General features: G+C 37.7%; 1 protein-coding gene across 1 annotated transcript in view; it reads right to left on the bottom strand.

Annotated features, from left to right (window-relative positions):
- MANBA (mannosidase beta) overlaps positions 1 to 23,288 on the bottom strand; it is an 89,436-nt gene that overhangs the window by 63,819 nt on the left and 2,329 nt on the right. Inside the window, exons 2-5 of the mRNA XM_006217896.4 lie at positions 13,112 to 13,206; positions 11,009 to 11,114; positions 10,005 to 10,175; positions 5,559 to 5,682 (exon numbers count right to left, since the gene is read on the bottom strand). Of these exons, the coding sequence (XP_006217958.2) occupies positions 5,559 to 5,682; positions 10,005 to 10,175; positions 11,009 to 11,114; positions 13,112 to 13,206 (496 nt within the window). The remainder of the gene's footprint in view (positions 1 to 5,558; positions 5,683 to 10,004; positions 10,176 to 11,008; positions 11,115 to 13,111; positions 13,207 to 23,288) is intronic.

Below are 23,288 nucleotides of genomic sequence, written 5' to 3'. Positions count from 1 at the left end.
ATGTGTGGCTCCTGCTTCACGCAGTCTTTCAAGAAAACTCCAATTTGTGTAGATGTGGCCAATACGCTAAACTGTAAAATCCTCCAAACGTGCCAACAACTTTTATATTCCTATATAATCCACTTCTTTGTCAAGATGTGGTCAGGAAATAAGAATTCAGTTGTCTAAGAAGGGGAGGGAAAGTGTAAGAAGACATGGAAGTAAAAAAACAGGAAGATGGCTGAGTTACATTCATCAAAGTGTGTCATAACTACCAGAAAGACTTACCATCAAACTACACCTTAAGCCTTGCTTTAACTGATGGTCACTAAGCCTCAAGTATCAGTGTCTACATTCAGTCATATACCTAGCTTCAAGAAGAGCGGGGTTCCTCCACACTTACACCTTCACTAGGTTGTAATGACTGCTGTAATTTACAAACACAGGGAAGGAACTGTGGGATGCAGGAGGCAGAAGGAACCAGGCGAGCTAGTCACTTTGTAGACGAGGCTTCTGAGGTCCTGGCTGCAGAACCCACCTCAAAACCTCCGGAGCAGGTGGACAAGACAAGGGCCCAGGTTTCCTGACGCCAGTGCCCTGCACCTTCCATGCATCTCTCACAGATGTGCAGATCAAAAAGGAAGACACTAGCAGGCACACACTGATTGAAATTTGGATATGAACAATAAGGAAGACCAAAAGCAAAGATGCTTTTTGCCCTTCTGGGTCCCAAGTCCAAATGGCAAATACGGGTAATGTGAAACAAAGCTTCAAGGGACTGTAACAATGTTAGCCTCTTAACATGAGAGTCTTTGTAAAAAAGAAAGAACACTGAAATCTACAAACATAAAGAATGTGTCTGACCCTCCACTAAATGCATAATTACATGGGGCCACAGTTCCTCCTTTTGTCAAAATACCATTGCTGTAACCTGAACTACCTCATAAGGGCATCACAACAGTTATGTGAGCATTTCTGTCAAACAACGGAAATCTATTTCTTGAATCTTTACTGTCTGTGAACCTTGACAGGCCCTATAAATTATACCCCAGTCCCAGAGATGCTGAATCTACATAAAGAAGCAAAATACACCCAAAGGTCACAGTTAAGAATACAGGATGGCATTTAGGAGGATTAAGAACCAGCAGGGACATGGAAGAACATTCAGGTCAGCATGGGATGGATCTATTGCTTATGTAAGATGAAAAGGATGCTTCATCTCGCTGGGGGGGGGGGCTATTCAAGGACAGCTGCCTCAATGAGCTTCGCTCTGCTGAGCTCCTCCCAGCTCCTTTTACCCTCTCTTCTTGCATCTTTCACAGGTGATGCAAAGCTGCAGTGAAACGGTAGTCGTGTGCATTTGAAGGAACAGCAACGACAAGCAGCTGAAATGACCAGGCCCCAGAATGTTTAAGCTCAAATGCAGGATATTATCCGGTGCTCCTGCAGAAGTGGAGGACAGACTTTAGTAGCTGCTTTTCAAAGAGCTAACAGCTTGCATAAGCCAGTAAAGCAGGCTCACGGTTAGTTACAACAGCTGTTTTCCCCTTCTTTATCAAGCAGCAAGTTCTCCTTGCCTACTCAGCAGGACAAAAATCCTCAAAGATAAAATCAAGGCAAACAGATACAAAGCAAAATCCACCCCCCCACACCAAAACAAGGATACATTTGTAAACTCCAGAGAAAAAAAATCAACCGTACAACAATCTCCTAATCAGATGAGATTATTCAAGCAACCTACCTACCTCAAAATACATTTCCAAGGGTGAAGACTATCATTTTATGGGTAATGTAATTCAAAGATGAATGAAAAAGTGATTCAGAATGAATGCAAGAAAAAAAATGCATCAAACAATGCACTAAACAAGACTGACAAATCTTTTGCAAAATTGTAACACTGTATTCTCTGTATTAAGCCGTAAACAAAGGGCTGCAATGACCTTCAACACAGGCCTCTCTGTTGGGCAGGTCAGGGTCATGCTGAAAGCTTGACCCACTCCTCCAGCTCAAAGGCTAGTTCTTCGAGAATGAAGGAAGGGGTGCTTTAGGCTAAGGGCAGCAAGTAAATTTAGGTCACAGAAGGCAGCATCTCTGAGGAATGGAAGTGCCCAAGTCCAAGTCCAAGATCCACAGCTCACCTTAGCTGAAGAGGAGGAGTCATATGTTGAAAAATGCTATTTTTTTCTATGCTATTTTTTTCTATGATAGAAGATTAAACAATGTAGTGTTTCATCAGAATGTACTTACTACATACTTGGACTTAATGTTTATGTAACCTTAAGAAAAGCTCATAAACTAGACAGTCATCCCCTACCCCTAACAAATTTTAGGGCCTAATGTAAACAATTCACATCAAGTTACAACATGAAAGACCTAGCATGGAGATGGTCAGTAAATGAATACATGTCTCTCTGTCTCTCTGTTTCTGCTTCTGTCTCTCTTAAACACACACATACACACATTCAAATAAGTATTTTCTAAGGAGGTTTTAAAGAAGGTCACACCAATGAATTGCTATCTCTTAAAACCCAGAAAAATGACAAGAGCCTAAGAGGTAACGGGAATAATTCTTGTTTTCCTTTGACCTCAGTATTTTTTTCAAATATAAATTTGTTTTTATTGCTTTAAACATTAAGAATATGTGAAGTCACTTAGGAAACTGAAGTTAGGGCAAAATCAAACAAATGACCACAGGATATTGAAAAGTGCAAAAGTTAGAAACCATTATGCTAAGAACTAAGAATGCAGAAAAACACATGTATAAAGAAAACTAATTCACAAAAATTTCAAGTTAATTTTTAAAAGTCTAAAAGCCTTTTTTCTGTCATACTGTGTACAATTAAATAGGAGAACTATGGTTTGATCTTTAGGGGTAAAGTCACTAATTTTAAATTAAGAAATAAACTGAATATTTGGAAAAGCAAAATGGTTATTTTCTTCTAGCCTCAATAGGCAGAAAGTGCCACAAAGTTAAATTAGTTCAGCCTTTCATAATGATTTGGCTGAAATTACTAGATAGATTAGTTTATCTACTTTCTTCCCTTACTGTGGAAACAATACAGGCTCAGTACAGAAATGTAGAAGAATGAAATATAAACTATCTGTGGTACTGTTACACAGAGATTAGCCACTGCTTGCATGAGTTTTTTTTTCTGTTTTGTTTTTTTTTATTTCATGCAGTCCTTTCTTTTAAAGGTTTTGTGGGGGGGGGTGTAATAAGTTTATTTATTTTTTTAGTGGAGGCACTGGGGATTGAACCCGGGACCTCATGCATGCTAAGCATGCGCTCTACCACTTGAGCTATACCCTCCCCCTGCATTAGTTTTGACTAACCTCATATCACACTTAACTTTTTTAAAAATTAATTCAGTATTTGATTTTAGATAAAAATTTTATTATGTTTTTGATTATGAATTAATCCTTTTTTAAAATGTTTCATAACTCTCAAAATGCCTGCCTCATAGCATGTACCAAATAAATGCAAAAAGTATCCCGAATATACTAGTTTATTCTCCATTATTCTTCAACTTTTAAATTTCTGTTGATTTCAGTGATGATTACTCTCTTCCAAATACAAACTGAAAAAAAAAAAAATCCAAAAAAAAACTCCTAAAGGAAGTTCCTCTCCTAATGCTTTTCTAATTTTATGCTGCAATTTTTTTATTACATCAAGTAACCAAACTGAAATCTATAAAATTAATCAGAAATAAAAGAATTACTGTTTAATATGCATAGAACACATCTTCTGAACAGGAAACATTTTTCTCTCTGTTAAGTACAAAATATATCATAGTCATAAAACATCAAAAATATAATTGATGTGGGTAATTGATTACAACGAATCTAAATTAAATCTTAAGCATCACTTAAATTTATTTAATTCAAATAAAATTCACCCAGTCACTAATGGCTAATAAACCAAGCCTTAATGATTAAAGGAGAAATGTTTAGCTCCATATTCAAAATTTTAAATTAAACTACAGCAGTGTTATTTAACTTTTTTCAGATATCAGGATACCTGGAACTCATAGCATTTTTGGCAAACCACCTAAAACACTGATTAAACTTCAAAACTATTAAAAAAGTAACTTTTGGCAAAATCAGACCCCTCTTACAACAGATTTTATTATGTATACCTGAGAAAAATTATCGGTGGAGATGAAGGTAAATGAACCATTATTTGATTTTAGCAGCAAAGCTCGGTTCAGGTTGAGCCTCTGAAGAACAGTTTGAGAAGCACTAAACTAGAAAGCTCTAAACTGCCACATTTGTATGTGCAATTTACACTAGAACTTCTAATGCCTTCTTAACATTTAAAAATGCCAGCAGCACCTGATAGCCTCCTCAATTATCAAACATCTCTGATTTGCTTTTGTCTTCTGCCTTTAGAAAACACAGATCTGGTTCCACTGAAGCACAATCCACAGTCACCAGGGCCCAAAAGACAAAAGAACTCTGGCAGGGACACACCACGTACTTGTTTACAGATTTCATCTAGTTAGGCCTGCACGTAATTAGACTGAGCATCGTGACCTGGCACCTAAAATCCCGCTTGCCTCCACCGTTACCCTGATTTCCCACACTTCTCAAATCCTTTGAGCTTTGATTTTCTGAACTACTGGGGTTCCCATCCCAAAGACTATGACACAATCTAGTTTGGTTTGGTAATTGTTCTGTCTCCCTTCCCCACCCCAACCGATGTGCAGGGATGAGTAAACACATCGTATTTCTTTTCTACACCAAAAACACACAGTGCTGGGCAAAGAACTCAACAAATATTTGACCAGCTTTTAACCAGTTCACCGACATCGGTGAAGTTTCTGAGTTTTTCTTCAGTGCTCCCTTCAAGTGAAAAAAGTTATTTTCTTTAGCTGATGAGATGCCTTGTTTGCCTTTCAGTTTACTTTCACCTCTTAACAAGGCTGGTGTGTCATGGCCTTCACAGCAGAGGATGTGCAGGGCTAGGAAGTCAGCCCACTGATTTGTGCAAACCAAGAACTCAGCACCAAGGAGTTCGGAAAGTGACTACAGAGGCAGCAAAAAGGAGTAACAGCCAGGAGCCCCAGTTCTTTTAAGAAAGAATATTTAGCTCAGACAACTCAGAGCTGCCTGCTTGCTTGCTTGCTTTCTCTCATTTTTTATGTTGCAGAATACTTTAAAAGGCATCCACCTACCTACCTGCTTTATATAGTAAATTTTCATGACGAATCAGTTTGTATATATTTTTCACTTTTATGAACTTAATGTGCCATAAATTTTGAAAATAAGTTTCTGAAAACTACAGTCATCCCTCAGTATCCACAGGGGATTCGTTCCAGGACCCACTGGTGGTACCAAAATCCACTGATGCTCAAAGTCAGCCCTCCAGATCCGCAGTTCCAAATCCGTGGATGCAACAGACCTCAGGTCTAATAGGGTAGTATTTCTTGAAAAAATTCTGCATATAAGTAAACCTGCACAGTTCAAACCATGCTGCTCAAGGGCCAACTGTATATCTCTATGTTCAAATTATAAACCCAATTTTATAACACAGAAAAGGCTCAAAAAAGAAAAACAAGAAATCACATCTCGAAGCTTACCATATATGGGGGAAAATGTGAAGGATTCCAAATGACAAATATTATAGGCTTCAATTCTAACATCTTTCCAGATGCCCTGGGTAGGAAAGGAAGGCCCCCAGTCCCAACTGAAGGAACACTGCTCCTGCAATTTCAAGGGGAAAAAAGAAGAGAGATTCTGATTACCATGAAATTTAAACATTATGAAAAACCTTTTCTTTTAAAATTTTATGCATGTGTATATTAGTGCCACAACAAAATACCACACACTGGGTGGCTTAAACAATAGAAATTACTTTTCTCACAGTTCTGGAGGCTGGGAAGCCCCAGATCAAGGTGTTGGCAGGTTTGGCTTCCGCGTTCTCACGGTGCCCTCACAGAGCCTTTTCTGAGCACACGTATCCCTAGTGTCTCCCTCTGTTGTCCGAATTTCCTCCTCTTGTAAGGACAGCAATCATACTGGATTAGGACCAATCTGAATGGTCTCATTTAACTTAATCACCTCATTAAAGACCTCATCTCTAAAGAGGGTGATATTTTGACCTAGTAAGGGTTAAGACTTAAATATACGTATCAGGGTGGGACAAGTAAGTCCGTAATAGTGTGTGTGTGTCTCATATACAGCATCTAAAATGACCTACAATGACCCTTTCCTGGTGTTCATGCCCTTGTGTAACCCCCTCCCCTTGAGTATGGATTAGTCCTAGGGAACCACTTCTAACCAACAGAACACCGCAGGGGTGATGGCCCTTCCAAAATTAGGTAATAAAAGAGACTGCACCTTCTGTCTTGGGTGCTCTCTCTCAACTCTCTATTGGCCAAGGGGGAAGCCAGCTGCCAGGCTGTGAGGCAGCTCCGTAGAAAGGCCCACGTGAGTGAGCCTGGAGGCCCATCAGAGGCCTGCCCATAACCACATGGGTGAGCTTAGGCAGGCCTGGTCCGGACTTAAGATGACTGAAGCCCTGGTCCACAGCTTGACTGTAATCTCCTGAGTGACCTTGAGTCAGAAGTTTCCAGCTAAGCCACACTTACATTCCTGACTGACAGAAACGTGATAATAAATGTTATTTTAAACTGGTACGTTTTGATATAAGTGTTACACAGCAATAGATAATACAGCAACTAATCTGTCAACCTGGGCATAGTTAAACTTGGCAGAAATGTTCTAAGACCACAAAGCCTAATTATGTTCCTTTACTCTTTAAAAGCATATTGCACTGAAGCAACACAAAAGTTACTCTTGAAGCTTCTCCAAAATATCTCTGAACCTACCACTGTATTTAAATGTAATAACTATAAAGAATGAGGAAATATATTGAAAGATAAATATATTTTTCTATCCTCCCCCTGATAAAGATATTTATAAATAGGTTTAAGAAATTCCAGCTAGACTTGCCAACCCCTATTTCTGCCAGTAAGAATTCAGAAGTCCTGGTTTCTGAACTTACAACCTAAAGGTAATCAGTTCAGAATTTAGACAGTGACACAGGTGGCCAGAGCAGAATTCTTCTGATTTCTCCTTCTTTAAAGAAAAAAAAAAGGTATTTGCAAAATATAGTCAATTACAATGTGTGAGGCTATGAAAGCTTTTAAAAAAGAACAAGAACTAGAGGAAGCACTTGATCTTCTGAGGGGAGCACTTGTAGAACAGAGCCTGAGCACTTGGCCACACTGTCCTCATTTAAGGATGCAATTTAGGAAGTCCTAAGCTCTGTATTTATCTAAAACAGAGATAATTTAGTTTCCATTACAGAAAAAGATAAAGAATTAAAATCACAGCATCCACATCTGTATAAATTCACTTAAGTATCATGTTCACCACTTAAGATTCTCATGCTCAAAATGAAAACCACCTTGGAGATATTGACTCAAGAGTCTGTGACTTCAGTTATGTAATCTTTTACTAGGGACAAGGAGAAGGAGGAGGGCAAAAATATTCAACATCATATAGGCAGACCATTCTCCCCAGCAAGGGCTACAAATCAGCCTTCTGCATACAACCTCTCCAAATAAAAGGGCTTTCTATGTTTCAGGCTGGAAGCATATCAATCGGAGGTTGACCTGGATAAAGAGACTCGGAAGGAATGTCCGCAGATGCAGGTGGAAACAGGGCAGGTGGTGTAGAATACTGCTAAGAGGGTAGCCGAGGTGAAGGGTCCACCCATCCAAGCCTGACACAGACGGAAGCAGACACAAGAGGGGATTTGTGTTAAAATGGAAACAGCGAGGGAGGGGTCAAAGAACAGACAGAGAGTAGCATTTCCTCTTTACACCCCACTCTCCACCTCTACCCATTAACTTCATATAAATTATGCCGAGGTGTTTAGTGAGTTACATACTTAGAAGTTCTTATTACAGAAGTAAGTCTCCAAAATATGTAATATCCTTTCCCTCCACTGTGAAAAGCTGCAGAGCACTTTACAGTATGCAAATATGTTATTACTTCACTGTATCCTCATATCAACACAATTAAGAAGGAGGAGAAAAGATCTGCTCCACATACGAATGATGGACTTGACTACAATCACTCTTATTTTGTAAAGCCAGAATTCATAGCCAAGATCCCTGGCTTGGTCTCCAGTTCAGGTCTCTTCCCACTGGATCTTGTAACTAACCAGAAACATGAAGAGGCAAATCATTGTTCTGGCAAGTTTGCCCCACGGTTACTGTCCCACAGACTGCAAGGGCGGAAACCTGGGTCTGATTTCTGATTTCAGTAACAAAAGATTTTGTCCTACCCAGATAACCTGAAAGAGTGTTGTAAACGCCACAGCTGAATAGGGGACAGAGGGAAAATACCACATGGGCATATGAATAACATGTGTATTTATATATACTATACAATTTTATTAATGACCTGAAAAGCAAGCTTTTCACATTCGGATCCAGGAAGTCCTTGTTTTGATAGAAAGTTAAACACAGAAGAAGAGAGGGAAAAATTGCAACCTCTAGTATTCAAACCACTATGCCATTTGAAGCCAAAGGAAAAACACAAAAGACGAATTTTACATAGAAGTGTAAGTACCCAAGTGTTCCCTGGGACACCTGACTGTTCAGTTACAGCAGTATGAACAGATACTGCCTAAGACACTGACAGAAGTTTGGGGAGGTCAAACCAAACAGGAGGAGGCACAGTTTTGACCTTAATACTTACATTAAGGAAACATAACTTAATGGTAAATCCTTCTAGTCCAAAGAAAGCCATTTAATAATCAGAACTAATCAACTGAGGTTTTAGCTAATGAGAGCTGGAAAAATACTCTTAGTATCTTCACAATGAAATCAATGATTACATTTGTTGTTAAAACCAGTTCCTAAAAAAATTAAAAATATTATTATCATATAATCCAGTAATCCCACATCTGGGTATAGAATCCAAAAGAACTGAAAGCAGGGTCTCAAAGAGATATTTGTACATCCATATACAAGCAAAATTATTCACAATAGCCAAAAGGTGGAAGCAACCCAATGTTCACTGACATTGAATGAATAAACAAAATGTGGCATGTGCATACAATGAAATATTATTCAGCCTTAAAAAGGAAGGAAATTCTGGCACATGCTACATCATGGATAAACCTTGAGAACATTATACTGAGAGACCTAAGCCAGTCATGAAAAGACAGACACTATGATTTTACTTTATGAGGTAACTGGAGGAGTCAAGTTCACAGAAGCAGAAAGGACAGTGGTTGCCAGGGCCTGAGAGTAGGGGAAAATGGGGAGTTATTTTTTTAATGGGTATAGAGTTTTAGTTTTGCAAGATAAAAAAGTTCTGGAGATTGCTTTCACAACAGTGTGAATATATTTAAGACTACTGAACTGTACACTTAAAACAATTAACATGGTAAATTTTGTGTTACATTTTACAATTGAAATTTTCCAATAAAAATTAAATCTAAAACAAAACGTCACGTAGAATACTAATTCAATGAGTCCAGTCATCTAGCCTGAGATCAGACTCAAAGAAAAATAATCACCTGTGAGTTTTGTTATCTTAGATTTTATAAGAACCTAGCAAAAAATATCGAGTATGTCAACAAATATTCTAATAGTTGTAGGAGGCTTCTTAGTAACAAGGATCACTCAAAAATATGAACCCTTCAAAAAGATAAACAGATAGATAAATAGACAGACAGATAGGTAAGAACCCTTCAGTCTGGTGAAAAGTTTGATAAACCTGAGTGTTTTTTTTTTTAAAGTAAAGGTGCGTTGTCAGTCACCTATTTTTCTTCTTTCTCCAACATTGCCTAAGTTCTGAAGCATGCCTCAAGAAGGAAACCTAGAAAGACAGATTCTCCACAAAATTCACATAACTTTTGGTTCTTATTTCCAATTTTTAATTCCCACTAAGGGGGCAGGAAAGAGATGCCCAACTTCTAAAATACAACTGGAGTCTTCAAGCAAGCATCTCATATGCTGGAATGTCATACTCAAGGCTAAAGCCCCCCACTGTGGGACCATTACCTTCCGAATAAAGTTGACATGGCACTCGCCCTCCTGCTCACTTGGAGGGCAGCTGGGGGGCACCTCGTAGCTTGTGTGAGCTTTGCTCCTCTGGTCCGCATATAACACTGGTGACTGGAAATACAGCTCGATGAAGTTCACTGCTTTGACCACGTGTGTAATATCAAACCTCTGAATTATAAAGAAAGAACAGATGTGGAAGATTTTACATGTGTAAAATTTTAGCTATAGGCAGAATGTATGAAACATGCATTAAAAAGAATGAAATATTTAGGTTTAAACTTTTTGCAGGAGAAAGCACTTCTCCAAAATAGTATGACTTAGTTGCTGGCTTTTAGTTACAACTGAGCACGTTCTCCTACCCAAACGTAGATTTCTAGGTTTTCTCCTGCTATTTTTACTGATGATGATGGTCCTAGGCAAACAGAGCAAGCAGAGACTATCTTTAGCCCTGGAATGTCTGCTCTGGCTATTTACACATGGCTCTGAATTGCCAAGGATTTCCTAGACACTTCGTGATAACCTGACTCTCTGGTATGCATAGCATGCATTTCTAAGTCATAAGTTAGTTTTATTTTGAAAAGTCTACCCCTGAAAGGGAAGGGAGCTCAGGAATACAAGCTTTTAAGGTAACTGTTCTAGTAAGGAAGGAACGTTTTCTTTTAAAATGGCTTGTCAATTGCCATTTCCCATGAAACTCTCGATTACCAATTAGTAAGGGAAGGGAATGGGATTTGTCAAACATTTCCTATGTGCCCAAAACTGTGCCGATCATTTTATATAATTAGCTCCTTAAATCCTCACAATAACTCCATCCGGCTGGAGTGTCTTCATCATTCCACAAATGTGGCAACTGAGAAATAAAGTAACTTACTTACCCAGTGCATCAAAGGGCTCGTGCCTCCCTGCGTGGGCAATCATGCACTTACCTTCCCCCCTCAGACAACAATGAATACAAACACACACAAGTGGTCCTTTTTAACCTGATGTCATTAGGTACTTACGTATCTTCTGAACATGTTGTCTGTTTCCCCAACAGGAACGCCATTGAGCAGAACTTTTGTAACTGTGTCGACACCCTCAAGAATCAAATTTACTTTCTGCCATTCGCTAAAAAAAGATTTTTAAAACAAGATGTATGAAACATTAACTTAGGTAACTCTTTTTTTTATTAGTTAAGAATGAAAGGAGTAAATGTTTCACAAAAATATATATATATTCTTAAAAGGCATTTTCCAATGAAATTTTCAAAAGTATTGGTTTAATACATTTTTACGTTGAGTGATCCAGTTTATCTTTCTTCATAAAATTTCAATCACCATAAAATCATGAGCACAACTTCTAATTTCTAAATGCTTTGACTTTTTTTCTAGAACTTCACAAAGTTCTTATAAGAACGAAGTTAGGTAATAGACACAAAACGTTTTCACAGACTATTACATGTACCAACACTAAGAGAATGCATTAACCAACTAACAAGTATCTATGAGTAAATATGTGCCCAGCACTCTGCTAAGTCTTATAGGAAACTAAAACAATCTTTGAATTTAAGGAATCTGCAGTCAGGTTAGTACTCAAGCCTAAAACACAGGAAACACAGACAAAGCTTTCAACCTCTTCTAGTTTGTAGTGCAGTCTTGTTGGATGCAAGTGCTATCAGAGCCTGCCATAAGGAAAGACTTCAAGAAGAAAACAAGAGTTTAAAGAAGAGTAAATAAAGTGTGGTATATCTATACAATAAAATAGCATTTGGCAATAAAAACAAATGAAGTACTGGTGAATATGACAACATGGATGAACTTCAAAACATTATGCTAAATGAAAGAAGCCAGCCACAAAGGACTACATATTGTATAATTCCATTTATTTGAGATTTCCAGAAGAAACAAATTCAGAAATAAATAAATCAGTGGTTGCCTAGAGCTGGGGAGGGATGGAGGGGACAAAGATGCAGGAGGTGGTACAGGATTGGCAAGTAAGCAGTACTTTCACAGATAAGCAGAGAAGATCACACTTGATCTGCCAATCAAAAGGAAGAATCAATGGTAAAAATCAGCATTCTGATGGATCAAGATAAATCACATATTTCTTCCACATACAAAAGGAAAATAAAAAGACAAAGCAAGAAATCTAGTTAGGCAGCTTTGGTCTCATTCCAGGTACTCACTAATAAAAGTCTAGGCAAAGGTGGAAATGAGGAGGAAGAGGCTGAATCAAGAAAAATGGTAGGCAAAAATGAATAGTTCTCAGAAACAGACCAAATACAGGGAGATGAAGGAAAGATATGATGAGCCAAAAGCCCCTTGGGCATGGAAGATTGGAAAGATGCTGTTACATCAAGAGAAATAATAAGGCTGCTAGAATATAAAGTAAGCTTTAAGTGGGAAAGTCAACTGGTTAAGTTTTGGATTTGCTGAGTTGAAGGTGAAGCAGGACACCCTATTGGAGATATTTTAAGTACTATCTGGAAATAAGAGCCCAGAACACAGTAATTCCGTGATATTGAGCACTACATTTTGGTTTTATTTCTCTTTTAAGAAGCTAGTAAACAATTACCAACAAAAAGTAATATTAAAGGAACAGAAGGGTTTTTTTTATTTAACAATAATGGTGGTAGATATAATTGGGTTATATTCTGATACTTAGAACATCACTGAAGACCGTATCATGCTTTTCCTTATGGCCTCATGATGTAATATAAGGCCAATGCCATCGTTTCAATGACTGGTTAACACCACACCAAACAAAAGGTGTCTCTCGGATCCTACTTGACAAAATTATAAATATATACACTCTACGGATTCATAGGAGGGCAAGGGAAGGAAATGATGGTAAAAGAACTGACTAGGTCTAGGTGACATTATTATAATGACTGGAAAAATGAATGCAACATAATTTTGTGACTAGTGATCAGTGGCACCATCCTCATACACAAATCAAAATATAAATCATATATTCACTTTTACAGGCTTTAGTCTGAGAACACTCCGATATGCAACCTAAGCAAACAAAAAATTATTGCAGATAGAAAAAGAAGAAAAGTTCAAATAATAATAATAATAAATGGATAGATATTGATATAAACAGAGATATACACACATACATACGCAATGTCAAAGGGGATCACAAAGTTCTTGCTGTAGGTCCAGTTATCCAAGGCGATCCACCTGTAGTTACGGTCATTAAATCTGTAGTAAGGATCCTGTTGAAAAAATGATGGTAGATGATTAAATATGCAAAAATAAATGAATTAAACAAACATGAAATAAATAATTAATGATAGTTATTTATTACCTAAAAACTAATGAACTCTTGGCTTAGAAGGGCATACATTTTATTTATCAGCACATCCCAACCACAAGGCTAATGCTCCATTCATTTATGAGACCATTACCTTTCAAACAAAGTTGACATGGCATTTGCATACTAGAAATACAAAGAATATTTTAAAATGTAGAAAAAAAAAGTCCAACAAAATACCTGAAATGAGTAAGCTCTGAGAAATAAATATTACATAGTTTCATAATCAACAAACATGTGTGGAGATGAAGACTGGCTTCCTTTGTTAAAACCAAACACAATAAAGATGTGTGTCTATATACAATGGAACATTACTCAGCCATAAAAAAGAATGAAATAATGCCATGTGCAGCTACATGAATGGACCCAGGAATTATCATACTAAGTGAAGTAAGCCAGACAGAGAAAGATAAATATAATATGATGGCACTTATATATGGAATCTAAAAAAGATGATACAAATATTGTTTACAAACCAAAAACAGACTCATAGACATAGAAAACAAACTATGGTTACCAAAGGGGAAAAGATGGGAGAGGGATAAATTAGGAATTTGGGATTAGCAGATACACACAAATATATATAAAAATAAAGAACAAGGACCTACTGTACACCATAGAGAACTATATTCTATTACTTGTAATAACATATAATGGAAAAGAAGCTGAAAAAAATATATGTATATATGTATGTGTATGTATAACTGAGTCGCTTTACTATATACCTGAAACTAACATTGTAAATCAATTACACCTTTAAAAAAAACCACAGAGCCTGCAAGGTATCAGCAGAGAATGAAGGACAGAACTTCTGATGGTGTGGAGCCATCAGCCTCTCATGCCCTGTGGTTCTCACCTTGTGTTTTGCTGCCACTATCCCAGCTGACCTCCAGGGGGAATGTTTCTCTTCCACTGCCCAAAGGTCAGCAAAACTCCCACTCCTTGGATTTACTTAGCATTAACAAAGTTATTTTTCACTCAGCTTTACTAAGTGAGCACAAAAAGGATCTCCTACAGAGAATACACAGGCAGCACAAATACTGCCAAATTTACAAACTTCCCTGCTGACGAGAAGAAATATTTTGATAAGCGTCAGGGGAAGGAGTGGTTGATGAGAGTTAATAACAACCAGTAATCATTAAGCTGACTTTTAGGGTCTGGTTAACGGTGAGCTTTTGTTCTGCTAAATGGGGTGTGCCAGGCCGAGCCCACTCACTCCCTTCTCTTCTCTTCCTCACACAGGGGACTCAGCCTCCCCAATGAATTAAGGAGTAAATGTTTAAGGATGCAGGTTTGAATAGGCACATAATTATTAGCTTCCCATGTGTCTCACCCAGCCCAATTGATAACTCTACACTGTGGACTTCATCCAATATAGTTAAAAACATCCTGAGAAGGAAGGTGGGGAGGCTAACGCAGCTGCAGCATGGCAACCTGCTGAGCCTTGGGACTGGCTGATGGTCTCCTTCCTGTCTCCCGGCTCCTTGAAGGAATCTGCATGTTGAGCTCCAGAGGGCTATCTTCTCGGATACATTTTTTTCTAGACAAACAGAATTTAGAGGGTTAAATTTTTTTTCTTCCTTGAAAGAAACCAATCTGAAAAGGCTATATACTGTATGATTCCAACTACATGATATTCTGGAAAAAGCAAAACTCTGGAGACAGTAAAAGGATCAGTGGTTGCCAGGGATTAAGGGGGAGAGAAGGATGAACAGGGTGAAAACAGAGCGTTTTCAGGGCAGTGAATCTATTCCAAGTGATACTGTAGCAGTGGATACGTATCATTATACACTTGTCAAAATCCATAGAATGTACACCACCAAGAGTGAACCACAACATAAACTATGGACTTTGGGTGATAATGATGGGTCAGTGTTATAAGGTTCATTGATGGTAACAAATGTACCACTCTGGTGTGGAGTGTTGACAGTGGGGTAGCTGTACATGTGTGGGGATATCTGGGAACTGTCTGTATTTTCCATTCAAGTTTTCAGTGAACCTGAAAATGGTTCCCCCAAAAAACCAAAGTCTATTAAAAAAAATTGCTCTAAGGGAAAATATCTTACCCTCCCTAAAATAAAAGTTGCAGAGACTCAGGTGATATTTATAATAACTATTGCAAGTGCTAAGTAACCAACTTAATTTGGTTCCAAAGTGGTCTGATTCCCTTTGCTCATATTAAAATTCTGAGTCCTATTGAAAGCAAACAGCAGCTCAGCATTATGTCTGATGACGAAGGGACCCATGTAAGTGGCTGAGTTGTGAAAGCAAACCCAGGAACCCTAAAGACAGTAACTTGTATCACGTGTTGACCATTTACTTTCTATCGGCCTCCAAGATAGACATTCACACACACTCTTCTCTTCGTAACAAACATGTGTAGTAAATACCATTCTATAGTGGAAGAAACTAAAGCTCCAAAAGGTGAAGTGACTCTCCTGAGGTCCCACAACTAAGCAGAACAAAATGAATTCAGTCTGACACCAAGGTCAGCATTTTTTCAACTGTGCTGTGTGCCTCACTCCACGTTTACCTATGCTTTTATACCAGATGATCTCTGCAACAATAATAAGATAGGGTGCTGCCTGTGACCCTGCGGAGTCAGCAGCATCATCACCCCCATTTTCTAACAAGAGCCCAAGTCGCAAAGTCAGATGGCTATGAAGTGGTGGAGCGCTGATTCAGACCCAGGGAATCCGGCTCCTGAGTCCACGTGCTTACTCATCACCTCACACAGCCATCAATGTCACCAGTGCCATCCATCGTTAACAGTGTCAGTGCTACCTACCAAGGGCAGGCTGGGAGAGAAACACGCTCCATGGGGCCTGAACCAGCTGTTTATAACTGACACTTACCATACCTGCCGCACATCGACAAGCCCTGTGTCATCAGACCATGCAAATCACACGCCCGTCTCCTCCCTCTGTAAGCTTCTCAACTTCATGTATTATTTTTACTTACAGATTGAAGGACTCAACCAGCGGTAGCTTTCCCACTCCCCCCTCTGCTTTAGTCCAATGGCTGATTCTCTGGCAGACAGAATTACTTCACATGGAGTGACATGGAGAAAAGGAATTTTTTGTTTCATTTACAGATATTGTTTCTTGGACACTTAGGCAAAAATAGTTTAAGAAAACATTTATCTGAAAACAAGCAAAACTAAACAATATATTAAGATACACAGATATCTGGTAAAACCTTAACTTGTAAAAAGCAACAGAATGATCATTCAGGATACGTTTCCTTTAGGGGGAGGCCAGTGAAGGGCCAGGTGGGGAGTGGGGTAGGTGCCAGGTACCTCCAGTGGTACCAAGAACACAGGCCATACATACACTGGAGAGCAGGTGCATGGGTATTCATGTAATTATCAGACTTTTTTTGACTATTACAAAGGTTTTTTTTTTTACTATTACAAAAGGTTTTTTTTTACTATTACAAAATGTTTTTATTTATTAGACTTTCAAAATCAGAAATGCACATGTGTATATAACTTTCCGAGTATCGAGTATTACATAATAAGAAGGAAAAAAAGTCCAAGGAGGCTAAGCTACTCTAAAGTACCTAAGGGTATTTGTGTGTTCCATCCTGAAGAAGCCGTTATCTCCAGAACCCCCATCTCTCCATCGTCAGATGTGTCTGATCCTTCCTTCAGAGGGCGCACGGCTACAGCCGAGCCCACGCTCATGAGTCAGTCAAAGCACTGCGGTTGGCCTTAACAATCATTTTTCTCCTACAATCCTCAAACTAATAATCCTGCTTTCCCATCTAACACAGCTCTAGGTGAAAAGGGGTTGCAACTGAAGTAAACTCCTTTTCTGTCCAAAGTGCAAGAGTTAAAGGGGGTATATATATTACAAGGGGAAACAAGACAATTTCTTAGCCTGCTCCTGAGCGCAGGCTAGAACTCACGGAGATTGAGGGAAATGCCTGGAGAGAGATTCTTGACTGATACAAAGGGTCGTAGGAGGAGCTCACACCTGTTCCGGGAGCTAGGCTGGGCAGCTGAACAGAACCACATGTGTAGCTGCTGCCCCTGAGAAGGGGCCGGGAGGAGGCGTTGAGCTGACAGGTAAAAGCAGCGGAGGGGAGCAATCTTTTTGGCATGGGTTCAAGTCCAAGCCCAGCCCCGTGAAACTCGTACAACACCGCTATACTTCTGTTTTCTCAGTTCTAGAATGTGGATAATAAAAGCACCTCCCAGGATCAGTATTTGCAAGAGGTGATGGATGGAAACTACTTAGACCCAGTCATGGCACACAGTGAGCATTCAATAAATGGTATTTAGCAGCACTATTACGTGTACTGACCCGAAATGATGCCTAATATACATTAAGTTAAAGGAAAAAGTCAGTATACAATATACATAGAATGCTATCATTGGTAGGGAGAAATACATATAAATCTATATATATATGTGTCTCTGTATGTTTATAGATGTATATCACAAGATATATGAATACTGCCTACATAAGAAACTGGTTAACAGTGGTTGTTTCTGTGTATCTGTGTTTTTTGTTTGTTTTCTTTGTTTGTTTTTGTTGTTGTTGTTGTTGTTGACTTTTTTTAATGTTTTGTTCAGAATTTGTACATTCAAGTTGCACTTGTTATACCTGACATGAATGAAATAAAAATCTTAATTACAGATACTTTTTTTTTACGTATGTATGATTTTTGAGAAAGTTTGTCAAACAGGAGGGGCAAATGAGAACAGCAGCAATATCAAACATGTGGGCATTAGAGAGCTGTGGGGATGCATCTGTAGGATTCACAGTTGTTTGTCAAACTATGTCCCAGATGATGTGAAGAGCATCAAAAAACTAGGAATCAGGGATAGAAGAGACTGGTTTTTCTTTATATATCCTACCCTTCCAATTTTCTATCGATTACATCCGTTACCTATTTCTAAAAGTCATTAAAATTAACTGACCTCTTTTTAAAAAAGAAAACAATAAGCCGGGTGGACAGCAGTATAAATGAGTAGGAGGGAATGGTGATAAGATGCCGTGTGCTGGACCTATAAGGTCCAGCAACTAACAGTGTATGTGAGAAGGAAAAAAAAAGAAAATAGGCATCAAATTCTGGGCCTTGTTCACTGAGAAAGTACAGGTGCTCTTGTTAGAAATGGGTGAAATACAAGAAACCAAGGATTGGGAGGATTGAGAAGAGACATCTGGATACACTGAGTTTCAATACGCCATGAACACATTCAGGTAGAAAAGTGAAGCAACACTTTTGGCTGCAAATCAGGAGAAGTGGTAATTCGAGATGAAGGCATTTGAGCAATTCTGACACAGAGGTGATGGCTGAAACAAAGAGACTTTTCAAGAGACAGAGAAGAGAGAAGAAGTGATGTATGGAATGACCCTCAGAAAATCTTTCATTTATCAAGAAATTTACCAAATGGGATGTCTAGGGTGGTGTATTTTGAACGAAAGGATGTTGTGCTCTTGTCCCTGTTTTCACTGGACATCTTTAAATTAAAACAATAGTTGTTCCCTTTGCTTACTATGTATTCATCCTGCCAACAGGCAGTGTGGGACATGAAAAGAAGATCTGGGTTGAATCCTTGCCCCACCATTTACTAGGTGCACGATCTTAGGCCATAACTTCTCTGAGCCTCAGCTGTTGTGGGAATTATAGGAACAAGTGCAACCTAAGAGGCCCAAGGAGTGCGTTGTACATGGAAGGCATCAAGTAAATAGCATATGAAGATGAATTTCATAGGCGAGGGTGACTATGCGTACTTCCATGTGACACGCACCAGCCGGCACTCACCTAAAGATCCAACCCTTGGATGATCCTTTGATTCCCTGTATGCGGCCCTGAGAAGCAAACCCTCCCTGCCCTAACCACACCCCATGTGGCATCAAATGAAGAAGCACGTGTGCAGGTTTAAGAATTAGGGTTTTATAAATCACAGAGAAAAAAATGTGACAATGAGTGTGTATATGTCCTTGAATGACTGAAAAATTGTGCTGAACACTGGAATTTGACACAACACTGTAAAATGATTATGAATCAATAAAAAATGTAAAAAAAAAAAAGAATTAGGGTTTTTTTTTTAAGATATCTTTTTTTAAAAGGAGGGCTGAAAAATCTCATGGTTCTCAACTCCTAAAAGCTGAGTGATATTATTAATTGATGACTATTCCAGTTCAAATTGAAATTTCAAATACAGAGTCCTTGGTTAACTTCTCTCTCTCATGTCACACACAGTTTCAGCAGTCAAACTTTTAGAAGAAGACAATCAGACCTTTAAATGGTTCCTTTTCTAGAGGCTTTTGAGATCATTTCACATCATAAAATGATCAAATAAAGTCAGACATTCTATTTGTAAATCCTCTGCGGAAGGTGAGTGTAGCAACCAGAAAAAATACCTTCTATTTTAAGAATTTACGGTTAGTCATTTTGGACCATAATCATGGGACTTCCTTCTCTGAAACACATCAAAAATATTCATATGAGTGATAATGGTATTGTTGTTAGAAAGCCACACTGAAATGTTTGAGGATGAAATGATGTGATGTCTAGGACTGCTTCAAAATAAGGGGTGGCACAGTTGAAGAGAAAAAAACAAAATTAGCCATGAACTGCTGAAGCTGGATGATGGAGAAATGGAAGTTCATTTTGCTACTCTATTTTCAAATTTGTTTGAAATTCACCAAAATAAAAAGTTTTTTAAAAGTATATTCACATGATAATTTCCTCTTGGCTACTTAAAGTGTACAAAAGTATACATTTATCTAGACTCACAGACATAGAAAACAAACCTATGGTTATCAAAGAGGAAAGGGGGAGGGAAGGATAAATCAGGAATTTGGGATTAATAGATACACACTACTATATACAAAATAGGTAAGCAACAAGGTCCTACTGTATAACACAGGGAGCAATGTTCAATACCTTGTAATAACCTATAATGAAAAAGAATCTCAAAAAGAATATATATATATAAAAAAAAACTGAATCACTTTGCTGTACACCTGAAACATAAATCAACTATACTTCAATAAAAATATATACACACATTTATCCACATTGATGTATATATTTTATTAGAATGTACTTAATGAATGTTAACCGGTATATTAGAGCCTTCGTCAACAGACTCATGGCTCCTTGGACAGAATGGCAGCTCATTGGACAGAATAATTAAGACTAATTTGTTGGGGGGAGGGTATAGCTCAAGTGGTAAAGCGCATGCTTAGCATGCCTGATGTACTGGGTTCAATCCCCAGCACCTCCTCCAAAGATAAATACATAAATAAACCTAATTACCTCCCCCTCAAAAAAACAGAGGAAAAAAGAAAAAGACTAACTTGTTAATCACATGGATAGCTACTATGATACAATCTTGTATTTTATAAATTTACACATCTAAAAAATATCCTTCTTGGACCATTTGTCCCAATTACACGTGAAGAATATAAAGTAACAATAAAATTTAGAGAGAAAGTGCTAAGCATCTGGTACCTACCATTTTTATTAATGTATGTATATATTTATAATATATTTTCTTCTGTTTTTAAGTGTAGATTATGAGTAAGAACATATTTATAATGGAGTCTATGCAGTTATTAAAATTATTCTAGATCTATATTTATAGACTTTTATAGCTTTAGAGAGATGTTCACTATATATTTTAAGTGAAGAAGTAGCTTACAAACCATCCCAGGGATTGACTTCATTCTTACGTTATTATATTTGCTTGTATACACTTAGAAAAATCTGGAAAGATACACATGAAAAGTTTCACACTGATTATTTCTGCTGTATAGTATGCTTTTTATTGGCTTTTTCCTGCTTCTTTATATTTTATATTTCTCTGCATCAATTTTTTTGGACAATAAGCATTAAACATTTATTACTCTTTTTAAAAGAATTTTAAAAGAAGGAATAAGAAAATTATACCAGTACATGAGAATTTCATATATGATAAAAGTAATGTTTTATATCAGTTGACAAAAGGGAAATTGTTCAAATCATGGGATATAAAAAACTGTTTAACCATTTGGAAAAACTCAAGTAGATCAAAATTTTAAATACAAAAGAGAAATTACAAAAATACTAAAAGGAGAAAATACATGAAAATATTTAATTGGGAGACAGGGAATTACTTCCAAAGCATGATACCAAACACAGAAACAATCATAAAAGAAATAAAATCTTGTAAGATTGTAACATATAAAACTTTAAAACATCTATAGGATCAAATACATCATTAACAAATGGGAAGTTTTTTTAAATACATAACAAGTAAAGAGGTCTAACAAATCTATATTTAAAGGGGTCAGCAGAAAAATAGATTAAAAACATGAATAAGTAACCCCAAATCACCAATAAACATGAAATAAACATAAAAGGTGTTTAACCTCACAGAATGCAAATTGTTTCTATTTTTGTTTTTTAAGATAATATCTAAATCTAGCACATAAAATAAGCACTCTGATAAAATGATGATGGAAATGTAATACTGGTACAATTTTTATGAAGAACAACTTAGAAATACACATGAAAAGACTAAATAAAATGCATACACTTTTGGATCAGTAATTCCACTTCTAAACTTTAGTCTAAAAAAGTAAGGATGCACACTAACTAAAATTAAGCTAACAAGATCTTCACTGAAGAACAGAAAAAATGGAATCAGATACTATTCAAAAATAAGTGATAGATTATAAACGCTGGCAAATGTACACAATGAAATTTAAAAAGAGCCATTGAACATGGTCTGCAGAAATATGTTTACTGCATACGAAACTGTCACAAAATACTTAATATAAAAAAGTTGTTAAACCGTATATTTAAATACTTATAAATGTGTACCTAGAAAAATTCTGAATGGAAATAGTGTACTTTTAAATTTTAAAGGTAGTTATCTCTGGAAGTCAAGTTTCCAAGTTTTCTTCTTACTTACCTGTATTTTCTAATTCGGGCACACTGAGAATACCTCTTTTTAACAAAACCTTTTCAAACTTACACCACTAAGGAATTGCACAGGGAAGATGAGAACATTCCTAGTAAGTGTCCCCTTGTCTAAGCACTTTCATGTCATATGCTTATTAATTAGGTTTGCAGCCTTACTAGAATGTGACCTCCCACAAAACAAGAACTGAGTCTTGCTCGTTTCTTTTTTTACTTGTAATGCCTATGTTAGTATGTGGTATTACAGTAGGCTGAATGAATACATGAACCTTCAGCAGGGAGCCCAAAAGGCTCTCCAGGCACCTAAGGTTTAGATTCTGTATAGGAACTACAGTCACATATGAAACACTCAAGGCTGGCAACAGAGCCTCTCAGTAAATACAAATTCTAGTTAACCAACTGCTCAAACCGAACAATCCTGAAGTTTTCCTTGAATCCTCTTTCTCTCACACCTCACATTCAATCCATCAACAAATTCAACTGAACAAATCTTGTTGTTTCTACCTTTAAAATGTGTTTTCCCATCACCACTCTCACCATCTCACTGCCATCACCCCCATCCAAGCCAGAAAATCACCTCCTTCTCATACACCTGCAATCAACCCCTACCCGGTCTTGATGCTTCCACTCTGATGCACTGTAGTCTTCACAACAGCCAGAATGACCCTTTAAAGGCACATATAATCATGCAACTCCAAGCTCAAAACCCCCGATATTTTCCCATCATTGTTAGAATAAAATTCAAAGTGTTTCCCAGTGGCCTACAAGCCCTGCATGATCTGCCCTAGATGCCTAGTTTGAAATCATCCACCTGCCCCCTGACTCACAGGGCGACGGCCACACTGGCCTGCTTACTATTTCTGGACCTGTCAAACCTCCTCCCCACTGCCATCTTCTCTTCTTTTTTGCTGCGAATATGCTTCTCCTTAAAACCAAACTCATCAAAAGATCTTTATCAAAATGGCTATCTTTAACCACCTTTTTTTAAAAAGCAATCTTTCCCAACAGCCCTTCACTCTCTCTTCCTTTAATCTGTTTTATTTTTCTTCAGTGCACCAC

The sequence above is a fragment of the Vicugna pacos genome, chromosome 2, assembly GCF_048564905.1.
Source record: "Vicugna pacos chromosome 2, VicPac4, whole genome shotgun sequence".
NCBI lineage: Eukaryota > Metazoa > Chordata > Mammalia > Artiodactyla > Camelidae > Vicugna > Vicugna pacos.
The sequence above is the reverse complement of the archived record's forward strand: the minus strand, read 5'-3'. Positions and strand labels throughout refer to the sequence as shown.